Below are 26,264 nucleotides of genomic sequence, written 5' to 3'. Positions count from 1 at the left end.
ACAGAGGTGACGCTGATCTGACAGCAGAGAGGAGGTAGGCCTCTGCAGATGCGGGGGGTGGGGGGGGTGCTGGAGGGAAGTTGGGCATTTCAGGCAGTGGGAGCCCGCCCATGTGCAGAGAGGCATGGAGGTGTGCAACAGAGCCGCATGCTAGGTACTGTGAGAGTTAAGAGGTAAGGCCAGCAAAGGAGGCAGGGGCCAGAGGGCCTGACTGTCCCTTGGCCTCATCCTGCAGAGGATAGTGAGCCACTGAAAAGACCCAAGGGCAGATTTGTCTCAGGAAGGGCAGGTTGCCAGGTGAAAGGTTGAGGGGGGAGGCTGGGTTAAGAGATTGACAAGAAAGCGGCAGATGAGAGACCTGGGGAGAGCAGAGAGCTGAAGCCCAGCAGTGGGTCTGGCAGGCGTGGTTATTATTTGCTACGAAGATGAGAGAGCCCACAGGGCTAAGGATGACAGATGGAGGGCCTGGACTGGGTTTTTCCCTTCTAATTCACCCACGTGCAGCAGAGCACCTGGTCCCTTCCCTCCACACCCAAACCTCCTTTTCCACACTTCTTCCTCCAGTCTGCTCCCGAACCATGGTTCCCATTCTTATTCTCCTCTTCATTATCTTTTCCCTTCTTGAGTACAAAGCCTACTAAGTCCTTTTACTTCCAGTTTTTCATTTGATTCCTAGAAAACCCCGGGAGGTGAGAACCCATTTTACAGGTGATTATAGGGGAGGCTCAGAGAATAGAAGTGACTTGCCCAGTGCTCTTTGACCCTTCCAACTCAAAACTACTTGGGGGCCTTGGCCAGTATCTGAGCCTATCAGCCTCTGTTGAGCTTCAAGATCACCCAGACCCGGAATATGGCAGCTGTCATTTGTCAAGGCCACCACCTAGACCTGGATTCTGGCCAATGAAAGCAGGAGTGTCTGAGTAGAAAGAGCTCAGATATGGGTGGGAGACCTTTGGGACCCACACCTATGTTGATTCCCTTTGTAACCTTAGACAAGGCCCACCGTCTTTGAGCCCTGTCCTCATCTGTCGGTTGAGGGCAATGAAGCCAGCCTGCCCTCCCCATAACTCTGTATGGCTACTGTGAGAACGCACGGAGGTGATGCTTGTGACCATTCCTGGCACTGAAAAAGGTTATGCAAAAGGACCACCCCCATTTCCTACTCTCTCTTTGGCCCCGGATCCTGATGGCCTTGGCCTGCCACTTATTGGAGGATGATTATCTGGTCAACTTCATGGGATCCTCATCCCTACCAGGAACTTAAATCGAGATGTTCTGCAGGCTTATGTCTCCGTCCACTCGACACACCTGCCCAGGGAATCTCACCTCACCCCTGTACACAGAGGAATCCCCAAACTGTTTCCATCTCAGATCCCTCTGCTGAGCTCCACCCCTATGCAGCCAGCTACCTGGTGGGTATCTCCGCTAACATGGCGCACGAGCTCCTCAAGCTCATCACGTCCAGACTGGACTCATCCCTCCCCATACCTGCTCCTGGTTTGAGGGATCACTCAGTGGGGGGATACCACTGGCCCAGTCATCCACCCAGAAACCTGGGCACCATTCTTGGTGCCTTGATCTTCTTTCCCTTCTTTCATCAACCACCAGGTTCTGAAAAATTCTCCTTCCTCATCTCACACAGGTCTGGCCACCCTCTCCATCCCACACCGCAGCCTAGCACGTCTCCCCCTTCTTCTCTGAAGCCGCTGAGCACAGGTCTCCCTGCCTGTGCTCTTGTTCACACAACCCCCTGGCCACCACCCTTCCATTCCACTCAGAGTGAGCTTTCTTCTGCTCCCTTTTTCATTTATTCCCTTTTATGCCACTTTAATGTGTTTTAATGTGTATTTTCAGCATGTAAGTGTTCTTGCAAAATGCAATGTCTTTTGGGCATACATTTTTAATATACTTTTTTCACTCAGCACTAGGTTTTAGCTCCGATCCGTGGTGCTATATGTACCCCCACTGCCTCTAACTGCTGCCACCGCGCTCACTCACCCCCCAGGATGCATACCCAGGTGCCTCCCTCCCAGGCACCACAAGTAACGCTGTATGAGGATAGACTTCCTCATACATCTCTCTTTATGGACCTGTGAGAAGATTTCCCTGAGATATATATGTGCCCATGAGTGGAATCACAGGGTCATGTGTATATGTAAACGTAATATGACTGAAAAGAGACAGATCCCTGTCCAAAACGGCTGCATACATCTCCCCTCGCAACAGCCGTGCCTAGGAGTTCCTGTATCCCCATGAGGAGGGAGCTTTCTAGAGCAGACCTCTCTCCCTGCTTGCCTCTCCCCTCTCCATCATGCCTTCCCACTGCTCTCTGGATGAAGTCTCCCTCCTTAACACTCCCCTCCCATTTGGGCTCCATTGCACCTCCCAATTTGCAGTTGGGCATTGGTCCCATGTGCCCTGCTGTCCTCCATACACGCCCACCATGTGGTCGTCTTTTCAAATCCCCTGGAGGGAGAATCTCATCTCTGGGAAACTTTCCCTGACACCCCAACAGCCAGCTGGTCTCTATACCTCCTCGGGATTCCATAGCTCCCATGCTTTCCTTCATCAGAACACTGAGCTGCCGGGCTGTTGGTGTCTTTACATGTCTAACACTTCCATTAGACCAAAGTTTCTCAACGCTGGCACTTACGACTATTTGAGTTGGATAATTCTTCACGGTGGGGGCTTTCTTGTACATTGTAGAATGTTTAGCAGCATTGCTGCCCTCTACCCACTGGACACCAATAGCACTTCCTTCCCCAAGTCGTAACAACCCAAAATGTCTCCAGACATTGCCAAATATTCACTGGGGGTCAAAATCAACCCCGGCGTGGAACCACTGCATCAGACCGTAAACTGCCCAGGGCCTGGGGTTGGGTCTCATTCATGTCTGTATCTCTAGCACCCAGAGCAGGCCTGGCCCAATTTAGTTGCTCAATAAATGTTGCCCGAATGAGTGGCAGGCTGCCACATCTATGGGCATAGACTGGAAGGTGGGCCTCAGAGATCAAGGTTCTGGGAGACGCATGATGTCATGGGGTGAGAGGAGTCTCTTTTTTCCTCCCCCAGGGGGCACTTGAATCATCATCTCCTTTTGTTCTTAGACTCTCCCTGTGGGACCTCCAGCAGACTTACTGTGTGGCTTTGAGCAAGCAGCTTCACCTTCCTGGGTCTCAGCTTCCCACTTATAAAATGTGGACAAACAGCCTATGTGAGTCCATAAATGTCAACTGAGTCAACGACAAAGGCATTGCTCCTTTCACAGATTTGTCGCACAGAGCAATGACTGCTCCAGCCCTGGGACATCTCCCATGAGGAAACACTCAGAAGGGAGAGGTAAGCCACGCAGCATTTATAGTGAGCATGGCTGGGCCTGTGGCCTCCCCTGAGGGCTGGGGGCTCAGGGACATCACTGTTTCAAGGACATCTTCCAGGAGCCCAGTGCCTGCATGATCCAGGAGCGCCGCTGGTGGGAAGTGGGCAGGTTCTCACAGCTCGAGCTCCAGCAGTGGGTGGTAGACGGCTCACATACCCAGGAGTCCTCATGGGGCAGTGGCCAGGAGTTCCGCCAGCAGCTGGCCAGGATGTTGTCCTGGGCCTGGGCCGCGTGGATGCACACCGATGCTTCTGGGTCGTGCCTCAAGTTTTCCAGAGCTGAGTTATGGGGAGGGGAGGAGCCACTTGTTAAGACCAGGTCCCCACATGGGTCTCACACCTCATCCTTTTTCACATCCATGCCTTGGCTTAGGCTCTCTCTGCTCAGCATCCTGTTGTCTTACCTTCCTCCCAGCTCTTCAAATTGTTCATACATTTCAAAGTCTGAGTCAAAACCTGCCTCCTCCAGGAAGCCTTCTTAAATTGCCCCAGTCTACCTTCATGCTCTCATCAGCTTCCCCAGTTAGCAAATTAATCTGCCCCCCTTAAGAGTCTGAACTACTTGCCTTGCACTAAATAGTTTTTTGGCCTGGGTTTCTGAGCCTGGCTTTCAAGACTGCAAGCTTCCCTAGAGTGGGGCTATGTTCTGTGTCTTGGTGACCCCACTGTACCTACCTACCATGCACTCGCCTGGATAGAGACTTGCACAGCTGGACTGAGCTGAGGACCCTTGCCTTAGGACCCATCCCTGCCCTTCCCTATTACTGACTGTGGGCCTACTCGTTCTCTCACTGCTCCCTGCAGTCTCACCAACGCAGGGCACAACTTACCGGCTTTCACTTCCTTCAGACGATCTTCCGTCATTATGCTCTCCATGCAGGGGACCAGGGACCCTTGAGCATAATCCAAGAGGTGAGCACATCTACTTTCCGACTCCGACCCTAGCCCCATCCCACCCTCTGACCAGACCTCCTCAGAGAAGTTCTCCCCACCCTCTTTCAGCCCCACAAATAAGGGCACAAAAGGAGAACTTCATTTGCACCCTATGACCGATTCCCCAAGAGGAGCCCTGGGAGAGGTGGCAGGTCCAGCAGGCAGGAATGGCACCAGGACAGGGGCAGGATGTGGGCTGCAGCCAACTCTGAGGAGCAGCGCTCGGTGATCCCCTTGGTCTTTAAGACTTGGTCCCTAAGACTGGCCCTTATTGTCCTCATGTGAGACTTAGTAGAGGTGCTGCCTCAGCTGCCCCTTTTCTGAGGAGTTTGAGCCACAATAGTATGAAAGACACCAAGTGCCTGGCATACTTTCCAGGCAGGCTATTGGCAGGGGTCCTGGGAGGGGCTGAGACCCAGCTCCTCAGCAATATTATCCAACCCATTCCTTGCTCCCAGACCGACTCCCAAAGTACCTGCAGATCCTTCAAGGGCTCATACCTCTCAGAAGGCCCTTCCTGCATGTCTTTACCTGGCTAATTCCTATTTCTCCTTGAATATTCGGTTTAACATAGTCACTCCTCCAGGAAATCCTTCCTGACCCTGCCCCCAAGCTAGGTTAGGCACCTCTCTGGGTTCCCACAGTGCCTGAGAGTTTCTCTCTCTCTGTATAAACCATGTAGTATTTTACTTGGGACTTATGAGTCTCTCCCCCCAGATCAGGGCTTTCTTCCCCTTCGATCCATTGGGGTGGGGAGTAGGAGGATTAGTCTCCAAGAATCCTAAAGTCACATGCACAGTAGGCATATATGCATTTTTCTAGAGAAAGTGTTCACAACTTTCTTCAGAGCCTCACAAAAGATCAGTACTCCCCCACCCCCAGGTTGGAATCACCACACCATGCTGGGGGCTGTCTGCAGGCAGAGGCAGGCACTGCGCAGCTTTGTTTCCCCAGCACAGGACCTGGCACAGAGGAAACTTCCGAGGCGTTAAACACTAACATTTTTAGAAGTTATTAGTTTGGGGAAAGATCTAGAGAAATCAGCAGCTAGGAAATAATGTCACTCCATGTGAGAAGCTGCCTCTTTGCTGGCACCCTAGCAAAGAGGCATTCTGAGTGCTCCCCCTAGTCCCGGGCATGGCTCCTCTGTCCCAGCTCAGATCACGCCAACAGCCACCTTCACACACACACCCACCAGCTTCACCTCCTGAAGGGTTCTTTGTCTCTCTAACTGAGCACAGTGCCTGACACAGAGTAGAGGATCAACCACTGTTTGCTGAAGAAACCAATGAAGGGATGCACGACTGGATGGATGAGAAATCCCAAATGAATTGGGGAAAGACACTGAAGAAACATCGCTTTACAAAGTGGGGGGCTGGACACATCATCCTCTCCAAGCCTCTTTGCAGCAGGGTCTCCTGGTTCTTGGGGCTGGGGTGTGGGGGAGGGAAGGGGGTAGCAGGAGGAGACATACCCGCATGCCATCAGAAGGGTCCTAGGGGGGTTCTGGGTGAGGGGAATCTGCTATTTGTTTTCTCCCCACAGAGGCAGAGGTTGGGATTGTGGGAAATAGAAGAATGAAGGTAACTAACATTGAGTGAGCACCATGATGTTCCAGGCTTCATATTTTTAAAAAATATTTTCATCCAGTCTGTGAAACAGGAATTCATCCCCATCTCACAGATGAGGAAACTGAGGCTCAGAAAGGGCGATCGTGGAGCTGAGATTCCACTTCACTTTTCCACTATGCCACTTGGCCCTCCTGCCATAGTCCACGGCAGGCTCCTGCTGGGCCTGGACCCAAACTGCTCTCCAGGAGAAACAGTAGTTCTGCTGGTACAGTTGCCAAGGTTGTGACCTGCACAAGAACTCCAGGCAAAATTCAGCCTGTGACTCACTTCCTGAACAAGGAGGGAAGACCTTTCTAATTTGTACCATGACTGTCTGCTGGCCAAGCCTCGCACCCAAAGGGAGGCATCCACCCAGGTGCCAAAAGGGGTTGTAGCTTCCTTCCAAGGGTAGGAAGCACACTGGAGAGTATATAGAGCCCCAGCAGCAGGCTTAGCTGTGCCAGGGCAGGTTACCTATGAACATGACCGAGAACTTCCGGAGGGAAGCCCGAGAATTCTTGGCGTACTCCAGGCTCTGGCTGAGGAATGTGAAGGCGTTGTCTCTGTGGGTGTTCACCTGGGACAAAGAGAAGCCCTGAGAGTGCTGGGCCCGCAGAGGGATTGATTATCCATCCACCCCTCTCGAAGCTAGGACTGGTGACCCTATCAGGCAACCAAGCCCTGGCAGTTGCCTCCTAAACTTCTCTGCCACCCATCCTGGCCCCCAGAAGCCAGGCCTCATCTTCTCTTAGCTGATGACAATAATTGCTTCCGTGGTCTCCTGCCTTGGATATCTCCTATTCCAACTCAGCTCCTGCTGCAGCTGGAAGGAAAAGTTCTAAAATGCAAGTCCGGCCAGGGGGAGAATGGACATGGCATGTGAGGGACAGAATTGATAGGGAGACAGGTCTGATCAGGTAAAGGATTCAAGTTGCAAAGTAGTTGGGAATAAAATGGAGCATTAGGAGGGTCTTAAAACCCCAAAAAGTCAGACAGGAATACAGCTTACATATGGGTTAGAAAACAGGAAGTCAGCATTCATTCTTGATAGGGCAATGGCAAAGCAATGTTTGGGGCAAAAGAATCTGGCAGTGGTGTTTAGGATGAGTTTGATCAAGTAGAAACTAGGGGACAGGCATCCTGCTAAGAGGCTGTTGAGGGACATGAAGATAAATCTCATCTGACCACTCTTCTGTTGACAAGCTGCACATCAGGGAGTAAACTCCTGGGTCTGGCATGGGCCCTCATGATCATGTTCCTTCTCGGCCTCAATTTCCACCACTGTCTTCACCCACCACTCACACTATGGACCGGTCCCAGGATGTGGCCCAGCTCTCCCCAGATCTCAGCCTGGGGAACAAGCAATTGCTCCTGATTGCAGCGCCCTTTCCTCTTGTCCTCACTTGATGAATTCCCTCTCATCCCTGAGGCTCTCAGCTCAGAAGCCACCTCCTCCCTGAAGCCTTCCACAACCCTCAGTCAGAGCTGATCCCACCACCCTTATGTTTCTGCAGCATCTTGCACAGTCTTTGTCACAGCACCTATGACATTGTGCTGTAATTATTTATACCTGTCTCTCCCACTGGATTCTGAGCTCCCCCAAAAGAAGGAGCCATCTTTCTCAGCTCAGAGTCCTCAGCACCCTGGACAGGGCTTTGGCATGGTGCAGGTGCCTAGAAAGTGGATGGATGGTTGGATGGATGGATGGATGAATGAATGAATGAATGAATGAATAGGTTATCAACCCCTTCTTAAAGCAAAGGCTAGAAGTTGACCTTCATATGAGCAAAGCTGTTGACACCTAGAAAGCAGAAACTGAGAATCCAGAGGGGTCTAATTCAGAGGTCACAAGCTTGCAGCCCATGAGCCACAAGTGGCCTGTCGAGCGATGACCAGCACAGTGTTTTAAGCAAATTAAATTGATTACTAATTAATGTCTTATAAAAATCTTGGTTTTTAGGTTTTTTTTGTGAAACCAGACAACCTGGCAAGAGTGTCCGCGCAGTGAGCCGGAAAACTCCATCTATGTTTTTAACAGGAGTGGGCCTTCCAGGTTGCCACAGGCACTACCACTTCCACGTCACTCATGATTATTATCTGCCCAGTCAGCAGTCATTGTAGGTATTTGAATAGTGCCCTGGCCAAACACTTCCTCCAGGCCTTGTTCTCGCCTGTAAAATGATGCTTATAGCAGACACTGGATTGAGGAGCCTTTGAGCATCACTGATAATGGAGGTGTTGAGCGCTTTCCTCAATCCTACTAACAACCTGTTACTTTGTATGTTTTTCTTAGGTCAGTGTAGGGGACGCTGGCATGCCAGGCCAAGATCTCCCTTTGGGGTTGAAAATTTTATTCCCCCAGCTATGGGGATTGCCTCAGCTGAAGAGAACTGCTGGCTCAAGGTCACATCCCTTCCCAAGGTGGCTGGCATCCAGCAGACTGTAAAGACCTGACTCCTGGCCCCAATTTGGGGAATCTCACGTAGTGCTGGCTGAGACCTCCCCTGAAATTACACTGTGCTTTGACTTCACCCTCTGCACTCCTGCGCCCAGCCCTCCCTTCCATTCCTAATAAAGCTCCTGCATGCGTATCTCTGTCTCAGACTCTGCATCCTGGAGAACCCAGTGCATGAAAACAGGGAAGGTAGATGGGACTAGATGGCAAAGCTTCCCAAGTGTTATAATGAGGAACTGGGTTGTGTCTGGCACTGTGTGTTTGTGGCTCTCTCCTACCTTAGGATGTTCTCAGGTGTTACCTAGAAAGGAGGTTCTATGGTTAAATAAGTTTGGGAAACCATGAATTCAACAACCATGAAACATTTCCTCAGCACAGAAAATCTCAGAGCCTTTCATAAGCTGATGATATTGCAAATCTCCAAGAAGAAGATGACAACGCAGTATTTCCCAAACTTATTTGTCTTACAACTTCTTTTCTCCCCTGTGAGGCGTATCTTATAGGACTGGTGTCATAGACAATACCCCTGGGAATTACTGTTGTAGAAAAGGGAGCCAATGAAGTCCTTCAAGGAGTAATATAACACAGACAGACGTGTATTTTAACCAGATCACTGTGGTGACCTGGGTGGCCAATGGAGATGAAATTAAAGGCAAGGAGACCCAGTGGCTGGCTGGACCCATGGCCCAGCCGAGAGATATCCATGACCTGAACTAAAGGCAACAATGGTGGGGAGGGGGAGAGCAAAACAGATTCAGAGATATTTAGGACATTTAAGATTGATCCAATATGGAAGGTGAGGAGAACGAAGGAGTCCAGGATGATTCTAGGTTTCAGCTTTGGGTATCTAAGGGGACAGAGCAGAATTGAAATGGGAAGGCCATAGTTCAGACGTCTCGAGACAGGCTGAGCTTGCAGTGCATGTGGGTCGATGGAGAAGGTGTCAGCAGGCTCCTGGAGAGGGAGTGCTAGGAATGAGAAGAGACGTCAGAGACGGAGAGGAACACTCAGAAGCCAATAACTTGTGGGCGGTCGTGGAATCGATAGTCAGGATGTAAAAAGAAAGACAATAAAAGGAAAGAATCGCCCACCTCCAACATACGCATAGGGAACCACTGTAGTCTTGGGATCACTCACAAGGTACTTGCAAATTTTGGCCACTGTCTGCGGCTGGTTGTCCCAGGGCTTCCGGCTATAAGCTCTTTTTGGCAATTCCCAAGCCATGAAGCAAGAACAGCGGAACAGGGTCTTCACACAGTTCTGGGGACCAACAGGAAGAGAATACCAGAGCTTGGAATTCCAGGACAGCCAGAACATGTTCCAGAAAAAAAGTTACGTGGAATGGGATTTTGGAAAATCAATTCCTTTTTGAAATGTACAAGGGAAGTTGACTGTTTTGAGGAGGAATCCTGACATGGGTGCTTTTGGAAAACAGACTTCCCACAACAGATCGTTAGTGACTCTGGATCAGTTTCCGTAAAGGGAGGTGCACCCACAAGGCCCAGTGCCCACGCACACTCACCTGGCCCACCTTGGCGTTACCCTCTTGCATGATCAGCAGCAAAGGCACCAAGGTGCTGACCAGCTGCTCCTCCATGGCTGGAGTGCGGGGTGACCGCAGCTTCTGGACCACCTTGCCGTACAGGTTGATGCAGGAGGAACGCACGTCCTCCCGTGACTAGGAAAGACCCAGAGGCTCAGGCACGCTCCCTCCTCCAAAAGGCTGCCTGGGCCTTTGAGCTCCATGTGAAGTCACTGTGACCTTCCTGCCACTCATTCTATGGGGCTCTCCAGGCCCAGAGAACAGCGGAGGCCACCTGGGGGGGCTGATCTGAGGCTGGCACCCCCCTCACTAGGGCCTAGGTCTGAAGCTCCACCCACTCTTTCCAGCCAGGGCTCCTGCTCACCTAAAAGGTAACTTCGTGCCAAGTGGAAAAATGCCCCCTCTGCCAGGACCAATTAAAAAAAAAGCACCCCCTGGAAAACTTGAATACAAAAGAGCTCCCTCTGTGAGAACCAATTAGAAAAGGAAATTTCTATGTGCCGACCAGTTACAAGAAGACATGGACCAGTTGGAGCACGGTGCCCCTTCCCCTGCGCTGACTCAGCCCTGCCCAGGTCCCAACGGGCCATGGGAGCTATTGCAGCCCCCAGGGTAGTAAAACATCAGCCTGCACATGCTGACCCCACCCCTCCCACACCCAACTCCCGGAGGGTTCCTTACGTCACTGAAGTGTGGCAGCAGGACTTGCAGCATCTCCACATAGACCGAGCTGTCTTTCAGTTTCCGTTCCTGCCCCTTAAAGATGGCCTTGAGGTTGTGGCCTGCCTCCACCACTAGCAGCCCATCCACGCACTGCAGGCCCTTCACCATGGAGGGCAGGAGCGCCTGCACCTTGGCGGTCTGCGAGGCAGGAGCATTTGGGATGGGGGCGCCTACCTGGGCTAACAGGTGGGAGACCTAGCCTCTGATGCACTGAGAACTTGGTGAAATAAGTCCGATCTCCAGGCCTTTGCTTATGCCATCCCACCTGCCTGGAATGCCCTCATTCAAGATCTTGCTTTCCCCAAAACCCTCTTTGGCCTCGCTGGCTCCTTCCTGGCCTGGATACCTGAAGCCCTTTGCTGTCTACTCCCTTCCTTGTATTGTTAGTTAGTTTTGTGTCCTGTCCTTTCATCCTGCTGCTATATATATCATAAGCTGCAACAGTGGCTTGTAGACAAAAACAAAGCACTTTTTAAAATGCTAACGATGCCACAACAATCCTGGCCTTGTTTTCCTAATCTGTAAAACAGGAATAATTACTGCCATCCCCAGGCTCTCCTACACACACTGCCTTTAGGGTCATTGTGAAAAATCTGGATTAGAAACTATTTAAAAAAAAATAAAGTATGTAGGGAATTATTAAGGGATATCCATTTTACAGATGGGACAACTGAAGCAGGGACAGAAAAGGGCTCTGATTCCAGCCACCAGCATCTGAGAGTTAATGATGGCCAGCTCCATCCTGCCACCCGCCCAAGGCCTGGCTGGGCCAGGAGCTGGGCCAGGCTCTCCTCTGCCCTCTGCTCACCTTCTCAGTTCTGCGGGCCAGGATGACCAGGCCTCGGATGGACAGCACCTTAATGATGGGGTCACGATGGTTCAGGCCTTCTGCCATCCGCCCCAGAGAGTACTCCTCGGGAATCCGTCGCACCTGCTCCATCTGGAGGAGCTGAGGAGTACCGGTAATTAGTCCCTGGGCCAAAGGGGCAGGCAGCCCCCTTCCAGGCTCCCCATGCCCTGGTAGTACACGCTAGATAACCAGGGGCTGCGTGTGGGGTGTGAGCGAGTACTGTCTCGTCAGTGCTGGTCAATGCAAGCCACATGCGTAAGTTTACGTTTTCTAGTAGCCGCATTAGAAAAGAAATAGGTACAATTAATTTTAATAACACATCTTATTTAACCCAATAGATCTAAAATGTTATCATTTCAGCATGTAATCAATATAAAAATTGATATATTTAACGCTTAAAAAATTTTTCGAACCAAGTCCGAAACCTGGTGTGAATTTTATGCTTACAACACATTTCAATTCAGACAGCTACACTTCAAGGGCCCAATAGGCCCCCTGTGTTTGGTGGCCATCGTACTGGCCAGTGCAGGTCTGGTTAGTGATAGCCGTTGGCTCCTCTGTTTCCACCCAGCGCTCGGGGATGGCGGCCCTGGTCCCTATCTTCTCTGCTCGCTCTCCTGGTTAGTCCCCCCCACCACTCAGGATTTTAACTGCTGTCCCTAGGCTAATAACTCCCAAGTCTCTATTTCTGACTCAGCCTCTGTCCAGAGCTAACAACTTGGGAAACCAATAGTTCACCAGACATCTCCTCCCTATGTCCATCGGCACCTCATGTCACTGAATGTGTCACTCTCCAGCTCAGAGCCCCGTTTCCCACATTGCCTGCTTGTTCTAGGGTCTGGTTCACGCCTTCTAACCAAGCCGCCCATTGTTTGTGTAATGACACAGGCTGTTTTGTCCCTTCAGTGCGGGCACGATGCCCTTCTCCTGGGGCACCCACCTCCACTCTAGTCCCTACCCCCACCTTACATGGCCTCGTCCAAAATTCGACCCACCCCCATGAAGCCATGGTTAACTGCTCCCAGGCTTCACCTAGGTTGATGGCCCCCTTCTTGGTCCCTGGGAGCCCTGACCAGGGAGACCTTAGTGCCCCCATCTGCTTATGCGTCTGCCTCCCGTATCCCACTCGGGGTTTCCTTGAGGACACAAGTCAGTGTATTACCTTGGGTCCCCATTACCTAATGCAAGCTGTGATATGGAATATGTGCTTCCGTAACACTATTGCACAAAACATGAAATTTGGTTCCTTTCCTCCTTAGAATCGCCCTTCCTCCTGGTCCCCATTGCAGGATTAGCACCACCAGCACCCTGCCCATCGTCCCAGTCCCAAAACAGGCATCACTTTCACCTTCCTTGTCACCCTTCCCACCTATTGCAGCCATAGGTCTTCAGTTTCTGCCTAGTCGTCCTCACAATCACCTCTCCCTTCTATCCCAGTGCCCTGCATTTACTGTAACTGTTGAGACCATGTGTCTGTATGATGAGAAGAGAGAGCTGGGGAGAAGGAACAGGAAAGACAGGGCTCTGCCCATAGCCGACCCTCCACCCATCCATACAAGAGATACTCAGGTCTGCTCTGCACCAGGTTCTGGGCTGGGCACTATTGACACATTAAAGGGTAATGATAATACTAACATTAGCAACAGAGCTGACTCACAGAGCCCACTTCTTATGTGCTAGCGCTGTTCTGAATGCTTTACATGAACTCACTGAATCTTCATCAAAACCCTACGAGATGGGCAATGCACTATCCCCATATTACAGGTAAAGAAACTGAGGCACCAGCAGGCTCAGTGACTTGTCCAAGGTCACACAGCTCCCTTGAGACGTTCACTCACCATTGGGGGAAGCAAGTATACACAAGACAGTCACAGCATAGGGCTCTGGGGTAGCCAGGGAGGGACATCTGAGCTACATCAAAGCATTACAGTAAACGTGGTAGGCCTGGCTCTGGCCAGGAACAGGCCATCTCTTCTGAGGAGTCGAAGAAGCACTGAACCTGGGGGAGGACACTTGCTCCAGGGAAGAAGGGCCACAGCTCAGGGTTCCAGGGGAATTCTGGGAAAGGTTAAGTCTAGAGTCCTTGACCTTGTGGTAGACATAGGAGCATCCCCTGAGGTCTGGCAAGGTCCCACCTCCACCACCTCCCCAAGGAACACATGTTGCAGCCACTAACAGACTTCAAGAGAAGTACCTCTCCTACGAGGCTGACTGGTATAGAGGAGCCAGTCAGGTAGATACAGCTGAATCTCTCTGGACGAGTGAGCTGCATGACCTTGAGAAATGCTCCTGACCTCACCTAAACCTGAGCATTACAAGTCTGTCTTTGAACCACTGCTGTGCAGATTAGTGGGGTAATTAACATATGGAAGCATTCAGCGGTGGTTGGCACATAGTAGGCCCTCAAGGAATGATACTTTCCCATTCCTCATCAGGGCCATGTGGGAAATTAGAAGTAGAAGCCAGCAGAGCTGGGGATGGAAACCAGAACTCCTGACCCCAAAACCCAGGCTTGTCTTGGAGGTGACACATTCTGCTGGTGCCAGAGCCAGGCAAAGTGTTCATTCAGACCCTCTGTTATCCGTTTAATCCCTGCTTCTTGGGGCCCTCTCAGCGCTGGGGCTGAGACTGCAATGCAAACCTGACTTGGTCCCTGCTCTCCAGACTCACAGTCCAGGTGGAGAGGCAGAAAAGATGCAAGAAGTACCTGGAATGTCATGCTGCCTCCTGTCCATCTGGCAAATTTTGCTCACCTGTCAAGGCCCAGCTCAAATGGCACCTCCTCCAGGAAGCCTTCCTTAACCTTCCACTATTGGAGCAGACAGCAAGCCTTCTGCCTCTGAGCCCCACTGTACAGACCCTGAGGATAGCTCGGACCCACCACATGACAACCAGCAGGTCACAAGAGGCACGCAAGGGCGGGTTAAGAGAGCGGGTTTTGCAAGTATCCATCAATGGATAAACAAAATGTGGTAGGTACAGACAACGGAATATGATTCAGCCTTAAAAAGGAATGAAATTCTGACCCATGCTACAACATGGATGAACCATAAAAACATTATGTTAAGTGAAATAAGCCCGATAATGTATGATGCCACTTATATGAAACCTAGAATAGTCAGATTCGCAGAGACAGGAAGTAGAATGTTGGTGGCCAGGGGCCAGGGGGAGAGAAGAGGGGGAATTACTATTTAATGGGTACAGAGTTTCAGTTTGGGAAGGAAGATGAAAAAGTTCTGAAAGTAGATGGTGGTGATGGTCACAACAATACGGATGCACTTAATGCCACTGACCTATACACTTAAAAATGGTAAAAATGGTAACTTTTATGGTATATGTATCCCCCCTCTCCCCCCGCCACACACACGCGCGCACACACACACACACACACACACACACTCTAAAGACAGAATGAGATCATATGTGTTTGAAGAGCCCCGACGGTCTGGGTTTGAAACCTGAAATCTTTCACTTACAAGCTGCGAGGCCTTGGAAAAGTTACTTCAATCTGTGCCTCAGTTTCCTCCTCTAAAATGAGGGTAGGATAATACTCCATTAGTATGAGGATTAAATAAACCAATATGTGTAAAGCTCTTAGAATGTACCCGCAAGGTAATAACTGCTCAATAAATGTTAGCTGTTGCTATTGGTGAGTCTCGCCTTCTCGGTCTGACCCCATCAATCTTTCCCTGACTTCTCTCTCCCCAGCACACTCCCCAGTACCCGCTTCCTTCAGAAAGTCTTTTTTGATTATCCGACCACCTCAAGTCTTCTGTTGTCCCAACATAGCCTGGACTGCCCCCCTCATAGCACATGTCACTCTTTGACACCCCATGTTATAATTGGGGTGTCCTCTGTCTCCTCTGTTACACCAAGAGTTCATGGAGGGCAGAGTGAAGTCAAATTTCTATTTGTATCTCCAATGTGGTGCCAGGCACACAGCAGCGTCCGGCAAAAGACGGTGGTTGCCTGGGGCACTAGGGGAGTCTGGGAAGGGTAGCGTGGGGTAAAGGGGTGGAGAGAGGAAGAGAAAAGGGAGGGAGGAGGGAGGTCTTCATGTTCAAGAGAAATCAGGCTCACGACCGTAAATTGTTAAGTACTGTTTGCACAGGAGAAAAGGCCAGTCCTGTACCTGGCCCTTTGCTCAGGGGGAAGCCTAGAAGTAGCCCCGTGTACCCGGAGCCCAGTTCGTCTGTACCTCCACGAAGAAGGCGGTAGCGGTGATCTTGTGTTTCTCGTCGCCTCGCTCCAGGAGCGGGATGAGCAGGTAGAGAAGGCGGCACAGCTCCTGGCAGGAGTAGTACACCATGGCCCTGGGACAGGGAAGAGGAAGCAGTCCCCTAGGCTCTGCAGCAGACCTGCTGGTGGGGGCGTCTCGACAAGTCAGAGTCACCTGGTTTCCTGCGTCCCCAAGATTCCCACCGGGACAGAATCTCAGAGGCCATCTAGTTTAACTGCTTTGTTTTACAGATGTGGAAACTGAGGCTTAGAATGGGAAAGTGACTTGCCTGACAACACGAGGCAAATCAGTAAGAGAGACAGGCTTAAGACCCCTGACTGCACAGGACCACTTCAGGAGGAAGACACAGGAAGGAGACATGTGAGGACCCACTCGCTAAACAGCAGGCAGCAGCCAGATATTTCCACATTGTTAATGCATTCAATCCTCACCAGTAAGCTTTGAGGCAGAGTACTGTTATGATACCCATTTTCATAGATGAGGAAACAGAGGCTCCAAGTGTGACCTGCCATGGTCACAGGGGGGTAAAAAAGGCAGGGCTTGAGCCCCAACCCAGGGCTCTCCACTCCAGCACTCCAGCTACCTTGTTTGTTACACCAAGTCAGGGGTTCTCAAGTGTGGTCCCTGGATCAGCAGTATCAGCCTCCCTAGGATCTCACCAGAAATGCACATTCTCGGGCCTCAACCCTAGACCGACTGGATCGGAGACTCTGGGGTGGGACCTAGCAATCAGAGTGTTAACAAGCCCAGTGGATGATTCTGATGCTCGCTCAAGTCTGAGGACCATTGCGCTATGCTCCCTCCATTCAGCAGTGGAACCAGGAAAGTGTGGCAACTGTGAACAGAATCTGGAATAAGACAGCCTGGGTTCAAGTCCTGGCCCTACCACTAGCTGTGTGACTTTGGGCAAGTCACTAAACTGCTCGGGGCCTCAGTTTCCTCAGGGCTAACACTGTGGTAATAATAGGGCTACTCATCAGTAATGGTGAGAATTAAATGGAATAATCCACATGCAGCTCTTTGCATGGTGCCTAGAGCATAGTAAGTGCTCAATAAACGTATCCTGAGACCCCCCAGGGAGAGCAGCATCCTGGGCACTCAGGTGCAAGGCTATTCCTACAGAAGTCACATCACTGAAATCAGGTGTCCCCTCCTGAAACTATAGGAGGCTATGTGTGGTTGGGGGAAAGAACCCTTGTCTGGGTCAGCAGGTCATTTCCCAGCTTTGCCACCGCCTGGCTGTGTGACGTTTGGTACATAAGTGTCCCTCTCTGGACCTTGGCATCCTCCTCTGCATTAGTAATCCCTGCCCCACCAGTCAAAACAATAATAGTAATAGCTATCCTGTGTTGAGCTCTTAACATATGCCAGGGGCTCTTCCAAGTACTTTATTTAACCCTCACCCCAAATCTCGAATTGGGTCCTAATATTAGTTCCATACCAATGAAGGGAAAACTGAGAGCCAGACAGGGAAGTAACTTGCCCTGAGTCACACCACTGGGAAATGGCGAGCTGGGGCTCAGAGGCAGGCAGACCGATTCCAAGGCCACTCTGAACTACTCAGCCATCCCCTCCTTTCTGTATTGGTGTGGGAACTAAATACAAAATGCGGGGAGGAAAGGTGCTTTTGTACATAACCTAAGCACTCCGTGGTTGCCGGGGGCTGTGATAACCACAGTTTGCTTCCGGAGAGTGTGTGCCATCTTTCACATCTGTATTGTCTACCTGCCGAGGTAGGCAACACTCTGCTGGTTTTAGAGAACAGACGATGGACTAACAGAAGGGTCTTGCTCAGAGAGAGATGCAAACCCAAATCTGTCTGAAGATACTGAGGCCTCTCCCCTCCCTCTGTACCCTGCCCCGGGCCCGGGGAGGGGGGAGGTCCAGCCTCACCTCGCCAGAAGCGCCACTCCACGATGGTGGTTCTCCGCCTGCCCCATGAGCTCCCAGCCGCCCTGGTCCTCCAGAAACGTGGCCTCGTCTGAGCAGCCCATCTTCAGCAGCAGGGTTTTTACCACTTTGACCATCCAGCTGCCAAGACAAGGGGATGAGACCTCACATCACCCTCCCCCCGGAGGCCGCTCCTCCCTCCACCCCAGCCTCTCCCACCATCAGACCAGAGAAGCCTCTCCCATCTGGCCAGAGAAGTTGTTCTCCACCATGTTAATTGTTAGATAGTGGTGTTCAGTGCATCCACAAAGGGTGGCTTTTTACTGTGATTCGCTTTGAGAACAAGAGAGGAAACAGAAGCAGAATTCCCCTCCCTTTGGAGCTGGTTCTTTACCCTCCCTTTTCACCTTAGCCTCTTTACTGGAAGGATAGGTCACAGCCAGGCATCCCAGCCCCCCGGGTCCTGCCTACTCTCGCCCTCCACCTCTCCTGAAGCACATGGCTAGACAGTCCTCTCTGCTCACTTGGACACCGTCTCCTGTCCAACCTTGAGTCCTTCATCCACTTGGAACACTTAAGGAGTGATTCCCAAACCCAGATGCACAGCAAAAGTCCCTAGGGAGCTTGTACAACTTGTACTGACAAGGCTGGGACCCCCGCCTCTGTGCTTCGGAAGCTCCTCCTGAGAAGCCCTGCTGTGGCGGAGGACGAGGGCACTACTATAAATTGACATCCTACTGCGTGCCTGGTAGTGTACAGGGTATTTGCCGAGGTATCTGCAGGTGTATGCGTATGTATGGCTATGGATATGTATTGATACATATACATTTATACGTGTGTATAAACCTTTCTTCAAAGGAAAACTGACAATGTGCCGAATAAGGTTTACACCTCAAGTGATACCGAGAGCTGGTGGTTCTCATGACTCAAGACAAAGCATCAAAGCATTTTGGAACTCAGGAAGTGTTTAGGAATTTGCTCTTCATTTTCACATTTTTGGTTTTGTAATGAATATTAGTCCAGTGTGAAAATTTGAGCTTCTCCGAAGCCAGGGGCTTTCAGAATTATAAAACCTTTATGCTGATTCTTTGAAACGTGCTGTCAGTGACAGCCCCCCTTAAGCAATGCCTCTGAAGTTTGAACACACACACACACACACACACACACACACACACACACACGAAGGGAGACAGGCTCCAGGTGTTGTCCACCTAAGACTGGGGCTCACCCTCCCCACCTCTCCCAACTCCCTACCTTCCCTCGCCCAGGAAATTCCAAGCACCGGCTGAATGGCTCAGTTGAGATTTATACGTTTTCGTTTTCGTTTGGAGAAGGAAGGTTACAACTTCCATTTCAAGCATTAGCATCTTTAGCTAAAACAGCATGAGCCACCTGTGCATGCTATCGCTACAACTTCACCAGCCTCTCTTTTTTGGGTGTCCCCATCTCCAGGGGAAGTTGATCACCTTCTCACTAACTGGGTTGGAGACAGCATGGAGTTCAGGGCTCAGGAACTCCACAGGGAACAACCTGACTTAGAGGTTTCAGAAGGTCACATCTTCTATCCAGACCCGCTGTGCCCCGCTGTGCAGCCAACAAGGAATGTAGATTTAGGCCAAAGCTTCTGGACTCAGCTGCATCATTACTAGTTTGTGCTCTCGCCTGTTTTACCATTTCCTCAATCAGGCTCCAAAATGTAACAAAAGTGACCCCCTCACTCTCAAAGACACACCTGTAAAAGCCCCCAAATGAGGCCCGTGCTGCTGTGTTAAAAGGCAGAGGGGACACTTTTGGGAGGAAGCTGAGGGCGGAGCATCTCCTTTGGCTCCCCGAACACCCTCTCTGCAAGCTTCAACTTCCTGAAGGTTCCCGGCTTTTCCCATCGAAGTGGAGCGAGAGTTGCCCTGTCCTGCACTGGGATGGAGGGACAGGGATCAAACACGGCTTCAAAGCCTGACGCTGCTACAGGGCATGGAAGCTGGACTTCATGGGATGTGCTGTCAGGCTGTATCTGTGGTGCTCAGGCCAGCAAGACTCCAATCCCCTGCCCTCCAAACTCAAGTCCGTGGGACAGGGGCTGGCATCCAAGCCTGGTGCCCACACCCATTTCTCCTCATGGAAGGTGTGACAATTTCTTTGTACTTGGCAGCTTCATTGAGACTTCCCATTCCATCACCGGAGTCTGGAACACTGATGGCCCACTCGGGTTCCACACCCCAGTGTCTTAGTTTCCTGTGGCTGCTATAACAAATGACCACATAATTGATGGCTTAAAACAATGGAAATTTATTCTTTCACAGTTCTGGACACCAGAAGTCCAAACTCCAGATGTCTATAGGACCACGCTCCCTCTGAAGGTCTAGGGGAGAATCCTTCTTTGCCTCTTCCAGCTTCCCCGGTGACTCACGGCACTCCTTGGCTCTGGCTGCAACACTCTACTCACTGCCTCTCTTCACAGGGCCTTCCCCTCTGTGTGTGTGTGTCTTTTCTTAGAAGGACACTTGTCATTGAATTTAAAGCCTACCTGGTTAATCCAGGATGATCTCATCTCAAGATCCCTAATTATATCTTGAAAGACTCTTTTTTTCCAAATAAGGCCACAGTCATAGGCTCCAGGTAGACATATCTTTGGGGGCGACCACTCAGCTCACTATACCCAGGTACCACCTCACGTCTCTTCTGGTCTCCTTCAGCATGGCACTGGCCTGCCCCTTCTTTTTCTGTCTCACAGGATGCTTTCTGTGAGTCAGAGGTGAGGGTGGGCGCTCAGGCTCTCTTCCAGCTTCTTCACATGAACATGAGCTGAGGGAAGCCCTCCACATCAAGAGGTCACACCTTCATCACTGACAGTTTAGAACTTTTCCACTACGTGTTTCTCTTCCTCCTCCCCCATCACCCCCTCCACTTTCCTCTGCTTTTGTTTTCCCCAGAGCCCACCAGCTTTCTGAGTCAGGATGATGCAGTTAGGGTAGCACCTATGAGTGCCAGGGGAGTCAGAATTGGTGCCACAGCCCTTGGCACTGGTGTCAGGCTGTGACACGATTTTATTTGGTTCTTACCACACAACCGTGGGGTAGGAATCACCCCATTTCATAGGCAAGCGAATCAAGCCATCAAGAGATTAAAGTAGCTTACCCAAAGTACAAAGGAGTAAGTGATGGAACCAGGACTCAGATCCAAGGTGTTCTGACTTCAAGCCCAGCTACACAACTGCTTGCCCTCTGCCCCTCAAAGTACACCTTTCTGAGCATAGCACACAATAGAAGCCAAAGAGGAAAAGACTGACAAACTTGACTACATCAAAATAGTTGCAGGGTAAGTGACAAACTGGAATACAAATGACAAACAGTTAATGTCCTTCATATATAAAGAGCTCTTATAAATTAATAAGAAAAATTCCCAACAGTCCTATATAAAATTGGTCAAAGAACAAGAACAGGTAGTTCACAAAAAAGGAAACACAAATGGCCTTTTAGCCTCAGCTTCACTCATGATAAGAGAAACGCAAACTAAACTTGCAGCAAAATTACCTTTTTTTTCCAACTTTCAGACTGGCAAAGATGAAAATGTTTAATACTACACTGTGCTGGTAAATGCGTGAGGAAGTAGACTCTCTCATACACTATGGCATGAATGCCCTCTGAGGGAGGCAATGTGGCAAATAGGTGGCGAATTTAGGATGTATTCCATTTCCCCTTTCATTGCTCTGGTCAAGAGCTCTTTCCACCACATATTCCTTTTTCACCTTCATATTTAAATGCACAAACCATTCCACTTTCAGGAATTCTTCCTGTACATACAATTGCCTGTGTGCGTACATATGAAAACAAACTCACTGCAGCATTGTTTGTGATTGCAAAGGGCTGCAAAGTGCCTAAATAAAGAGGACCCTGGTTAAATAAATTAGGGTACAGTGGAATTCTTTACATAGGAATATTATGAGGTTGTTAAAAAAATAATGAGGCAGCTCTATATGTAATGCTCTCCAAGATATGCTAAAAGTGAAAATGTATTAACTGTGGAAGGTTCACTACCACTGGCGTAAAAATAGAGTATAAACATGTGCGCTTATCTCTGCATACCCCACTTCTGGAAGGGCATGAAAGAACCCGGTTCTTTGGGGGAAGGTAACAGGGGTAAGGGGAGGAAAGGAGACTCACTTTTAATGTCTTTTGAGATTTTTGCTGTGGGCATATATTACCTATTCTAATTAATCATTTGAATTGAATGGCTGGGCCTTGTATACATACCTGATACAAATATCTCTGGGAGGGAGGAGGAAAATGAAATGGGGGAGTTCCTGGGGAGGGCTGAGCCTCTCCTGCAGCCCAGCACTAAGCAGAGTCTGACATACACAGCAAATGCTCACAGATACTTGTTGAACAAATTACTGGCTCTCTCTCATAAAAGTGTGCTTCTGTTTTCTCTTCTAGTTCCAAAGCTAATTTCTATTGATCAATTGCTCTAAAGACTTTTGGGAGGTCCCTTGCTCGGTGCCTCCCCTCACCCCGCGAGGGACAGCAGCAGCTTACCGCACAGGTACGAAGACAGAGGGCTGTGCGTCCTTCTTGGCGTCCGTGTGGGAAGCCACCCAGCCAGGCAGACTGAGGTTGATGTGATAATGGACCTGAATGAGCAGGGCCAGGAGCAGCTGCGGGTAGATACGCCTCACGCGGCCCACACAGCTGTTGACGGACAGGAGCTCACACAGGCCGCTGGCTGCCTGGGGGCAGAGGGGAGGCTGGTGGGATGTCCTGGCCCATCATCTCAGCACCCCTGGCAGGGGACAGACTGCTTCACGAGGAGGTCGGACCTGGGTCTGCTCTTCTCTGGCCCAGCTGGGAAAGCCCAGATCCACACTCCCTGCCCCACTGCACCCCAGCTCCTGGCTCTCTGGGTGAGTCCTGCCCCCAAAACAAGAACAGCAGCCACTTCTCTGACGTTAACAGACCCCTGGAAGAATCACGATGGAGGGATCCCACCCCACCTCTTATGAGGTAGAATCTTGATTCCATTGTGCAGGTGAGGAGACAAACTCAGAGGGAGGACAGGACATACCAAGGTCACCCAGCCCCTTGGGGCAGAGTGGGGGCTTGAACCCAGGGTTTCAGATATGGCTGTATCTGAAAATCATGCCCTGCCTCTTCCTCATTCATGACACAGATGCACAGACTACGAGGGGACAGCAGTTGCTTCTTCATTTGGGCCAATGACCTAGGGCGCGCTTACTGCTTCCCCATGTGGCCAGCTGGCAAGAGAAACAAACCTCAGCCTTCATCAGGAGCCAGGGAGGACCAGTCCTGGGCTCTGTCACTCCGCAGTCCCTTGCCCTCCCCACCATACGCCTGCTCCTTCCACACCACAGCTTCTCCCCACACCCGCCCTCCAAATCCCAGGAACTTGGCTTTGTTGGTGTTTGGCCGACCAGGTTCCCTGGGACCCAACATGCACTCACCCCCCAATTTCTCAACCTGCCAGTCCAGCTCTGGACCTGGTCTGGGCCCCCTCCTCGCATTCAGCTCACCAAGTCCTCTCTGACTGGCAGGAGGACGATGGAGGGGGTGGGGACTGGTGCTGGGCTCATTCTGGCTCCACCACTCCCCGCCCCTCTTTGGGCCTCAGATTCATCCTCTCTAAAGTGGGTTTACTGGGCCTCATCCAGCCGGCTGCACAGGTGTGGAGGAGATTGAATGAGGGAGATGGGAGAATGCTTTATAAAGAAATGGTCTAGATCAGTGCCACCAAGACCCCATGCTGCTGGCCTGAGGGAAAAGCATTGAATTATGAAATGAAAGAACTCATGGCCTGTTCCCATGGAAATAAGTGACATAATGTGGGCTGAATGAGAACAATAAATGGCACTTACGTATTTGTACTTTACAGCTTAGGAATCCCTTTCACATACACTATTTCACTCTTCTCAACAGGTAAGACAGACAAGGCAGGTATTATTACTACCCATTTTACAGATCTAAATACCAAGGCTGAAGATGGGGAAGTGAGTGACCAAGGTTATATAATGAGGCAGTGGCAGAGATAAGACGAGCCTCTTGGACTCAAAGTCTTTACCCTTTTTCAGTAGCCCAAAGCTAATGACTGCACCCAGAAAACAGTCTGTATAGGGAAACATCTCTAGTGGTGAGATGCCATAAGGTTCCACTCTTGGCTCAGTCTTGCTTAACTGGTTTATCAATACCATAAGATAAAAATCAGTCCAGGCTGTATCTATGCTCAAATTATGCTTGTTGAACAAGAAGCATGAATGAATGACTCAAAAATACACTAACACACTGATTAAAGGAGGACTGGATGAATGCCGAAATAAGGGAAGGCATGGGCTAGGGGAGAGAAGCAGAGAGACCAGTGATGAAGCACGGGAGTCAGAGGTGGGAAATCTGGGTTTGAGTCCTGGCACCTCTACTCACTAGCTGTGTGACCTCAGATGAAACATGGACTGTTGCTGAGCAGAAGTATCTTCCTCTGTAAAGGGTAAGACCACTTGTTCTCCCATCCCCTATGTCTTTGTTTATTTACTTCCCTCCATCAAAATGTCATGCTCTCTGTTGAGTCCCCAGAACCTATGAATGTGCCTGACACAGAGTAGGTGCTCAATAAATATTTACTGAATAAATCAACAAAAATTTTTTGAGTGTCTGCTATGTGCCAGGTTTATGTTACACATTGGGGATATCATGGTGAACAAAACAGGCTCAGGCTCTGTCTTCATGCAGGTCACAGATTAATCAAATGACCCCCTCCACTACTGTCAAATCACAACTGGGATAAACTCTCCCAAGGTAATATATGAGAAACAAAGTATAGTATGCACGGATTTGATCTGGTCAGAGAAATCAAGGAGGGCTTCCCTGAGGAGGTGATGCTTGAGTTGAGAGCTGAGGGATGAGTAGATATTAACTTGGTAGAGAACAGTCTAGGCAGAGGGAACAACAAGTGCAAAGGCTCTGTGACAGAAGATAGCATGACATGTATGATGCTCTAACAAAGTTGAGCATCATCCAGTGAGGCTGGAGCCAAGCAAGCAAGAGGACCATGGAGTTTGGTGAGGCTGGTGAGGGGTGCAGAGCCTTACAGCACAGATAGGAGCACTGTGTTACTACTCAAGGGAAATGGGAAAACATTGAGGGGGTTGAGAAGAGCAGCTGTGCATTTCTCAAAGATTTTTTTGGCTGAGGTACAGAATGGAGGGGCAGGAATGGAAGCAGGGAGATGAGCAGAGGTATTATCCAGCTGGGTGGATAATCAGGGTGGTGGTGATAGAGGCAGAGAGAAATCCATCTCTCTAACCAGCCACTTTCCTGCAGTCAGATCCCTTTCCTTCTGTGTTCCCAGTCAGAGCTGAGCTCTGAGCCTAGCAGGAAGAAGCATGTAGATATTTTGTGTCGCCTAAATGAAGGAATGAGTCATCTCATTTAATCTTTATAACCGCTATATGAGGCAGGTATTATTCTTTCCATTTACAGATACAGAGACTGAACCTCAGAGAGGTAAAGTGTCTTGCTCAGGCTACAAAAGAGTAACATAGCAAAGCCAGCCAGTTCTCAGACCAAGGTCTGTGAATCCCAAGTCATTTCATTTCCTCTACCCCAGGGGCTGCTGCTGTCACTGTAAGTAGCAGTACTTTTGTCATGTAGTGGATCATAAGCAAGAGCCCAGAGAGAGACTTGTCCAAGACCCACTAGCTGGTGGCAGAGCAGGGCACTGGAAGGGGGCAGTGCTGAGCTCAGCAGGGGAGGGCAAGACGGAGCAGTGACTGGGCAAGTGGGCAGGTCTCACCGCCAGGGGCACGATGGAGGCCCGGCCCTTCTTGGTGACAGGCTTCTCCTTCAGGCTGGTCAGGAGCAGGTCCAGGAGGTCTCGGGCATCACAGCTGGGCTTGCGCAGTATCAGCTGCCTCCACATCTCGGCTCCATTGCTGAGAGTTAAGGGGCAGGGGTGATTAGCCAAGACGAGGACACTGGGGCCCACCCTGCCTCCCAATGGTTTGGGGAAGGAGAAGGGAACATGCCCTTGAAATGGAATCCATGGGCATGCCAGCAAATTTCTGGAATGGTCCAGAAAACACTTTCTAAAAGGCAGGGGACTAACATAATCGAAAACCCTATTTCCCAGGTATTATGCCAGGTGCTTTACATATGATTTATTACTTCACCAAATATTGAACATCTGCTGTCTGCCAGGCACTAGACAAATCTCTGGGGATACAGATATGAACAAGATATTCAAGCCATTCAAGGTCACTGAACTCTCACCAAGACTTTCAATGTGGGTTGTTATTCCCATTTAACAGATACAGAATTGAGGTTCCAAGAGGTGAAATCACCAGTCCAAGACTACACAGCTAATGAACTGTTGTTGTCAAGAAATCACCAAGTCTGATGTCTCCAAAGCCTCTGTTCCTTCTCCAAGGAGCCCTCTGGGGCCTGGATCTTGCATTTGTCACATAATATCCAGGAGTCCCCACTCCTGTCTGTTAGAAGGCAGTATACCAGGCAGGGGGTACCAGCCTGCGTGCACGCTTATCGTATGGAGTTGAAAGCACTGACAGGCCAGTGCACTATAGGGTTAACCAAACCCTTTTCCCCCTCTGCATAAGCATTTGAACCTTCCCTTAACTTTCTAGC

General features: G+C 50.3%; 1 protein-coding gene across 2 annotated transcripts in view; it reads right to left on the bottom strand.

The window, feature by feature from the left end:
* Positions 1 to 3,333: 3,333 nt before the first annotated feature.
* The window catches only part of MROH7 (maestro heat like repeat family member 7), a 60,363-nt gene continuing 37,432 nt past the window's right edge, over positions 3,334 to 26,264 (bottom strand). Inside the window, exons 12-22 of one of the 2 annotated variants that reach the window (XM_033115050.1) lie at positions 25,417 to 25,555; positions 22,155 to 22,345; positions 17,626 to 17,763; positions 15,691 to 15,805; positions 11,451 to 11,591; positions 10,601 to 10,780; positions 9,899 to 10,054; positions 9,514 to 9,636; positions 6,396 to 6,498; positions 4,209 to 4,271; positions 3,334 to 3,657 (exon numbers count right to left, since the gene is read on the bottom strand). In XM_033115050.1, the coding sequence (XP_032970941.1) occupies positions 3,413 to 3,657; positions 4,209 to 4,271; positions 6,396 to 6,498; positions 9,514 to 9,636; positions 9,899 to 10,054; positions 10,601 to 10,780; positions 11,451 to 11,591; positions 15,691 to 15,805; positions 17,626 to 17,763; positions 22,155 to 22,345; positions 25,417 to 25,555 (1,594 nt within the window). In that variant the 3' untranslated portion in view covers positions 3,334 to 3,412. The remainder of the gene's footprint in view (positions 3,658 to 4,208; positions 4,272 to 6,395; positions 6,499 to 9,513; positions 9,637 to 9,898; positions 10,055 to 10,600; positions 10,781 to 11,450; positions 11,592 to 15,690; positions 15,806 to 17,625; positions 17,764 to 22,154; positions 22,346 to 25,416; positions 25,556 to 26,264) is intronic. The other variant, XM_033115049.1, reaches the window with a different exon arrangement.

The sequence above is a fragment of the Rhinolophus ferrumequinum genome, chromosome 9 (assembly GCF_004115265.2).
Source record: "Rhinolophus ferrumequinum isolate MPI-CBG mRhiFer1 chromosome 9, mRhiFer1_v1.p, whole genome shotgun sequence".
Taxonomy (NCBI): domain Eukaryota; kingdom Metazoa; phylum Chordata; class Mammalia; order Chiroptera; family Rhinolophidae; genus Rhinolophus; species Rhinolophus ferrumequinum.
Note: the sequence above shows the minus strand (reverse complement) of the source record. Positions and strands in the feature narration are given on the sequence as shown.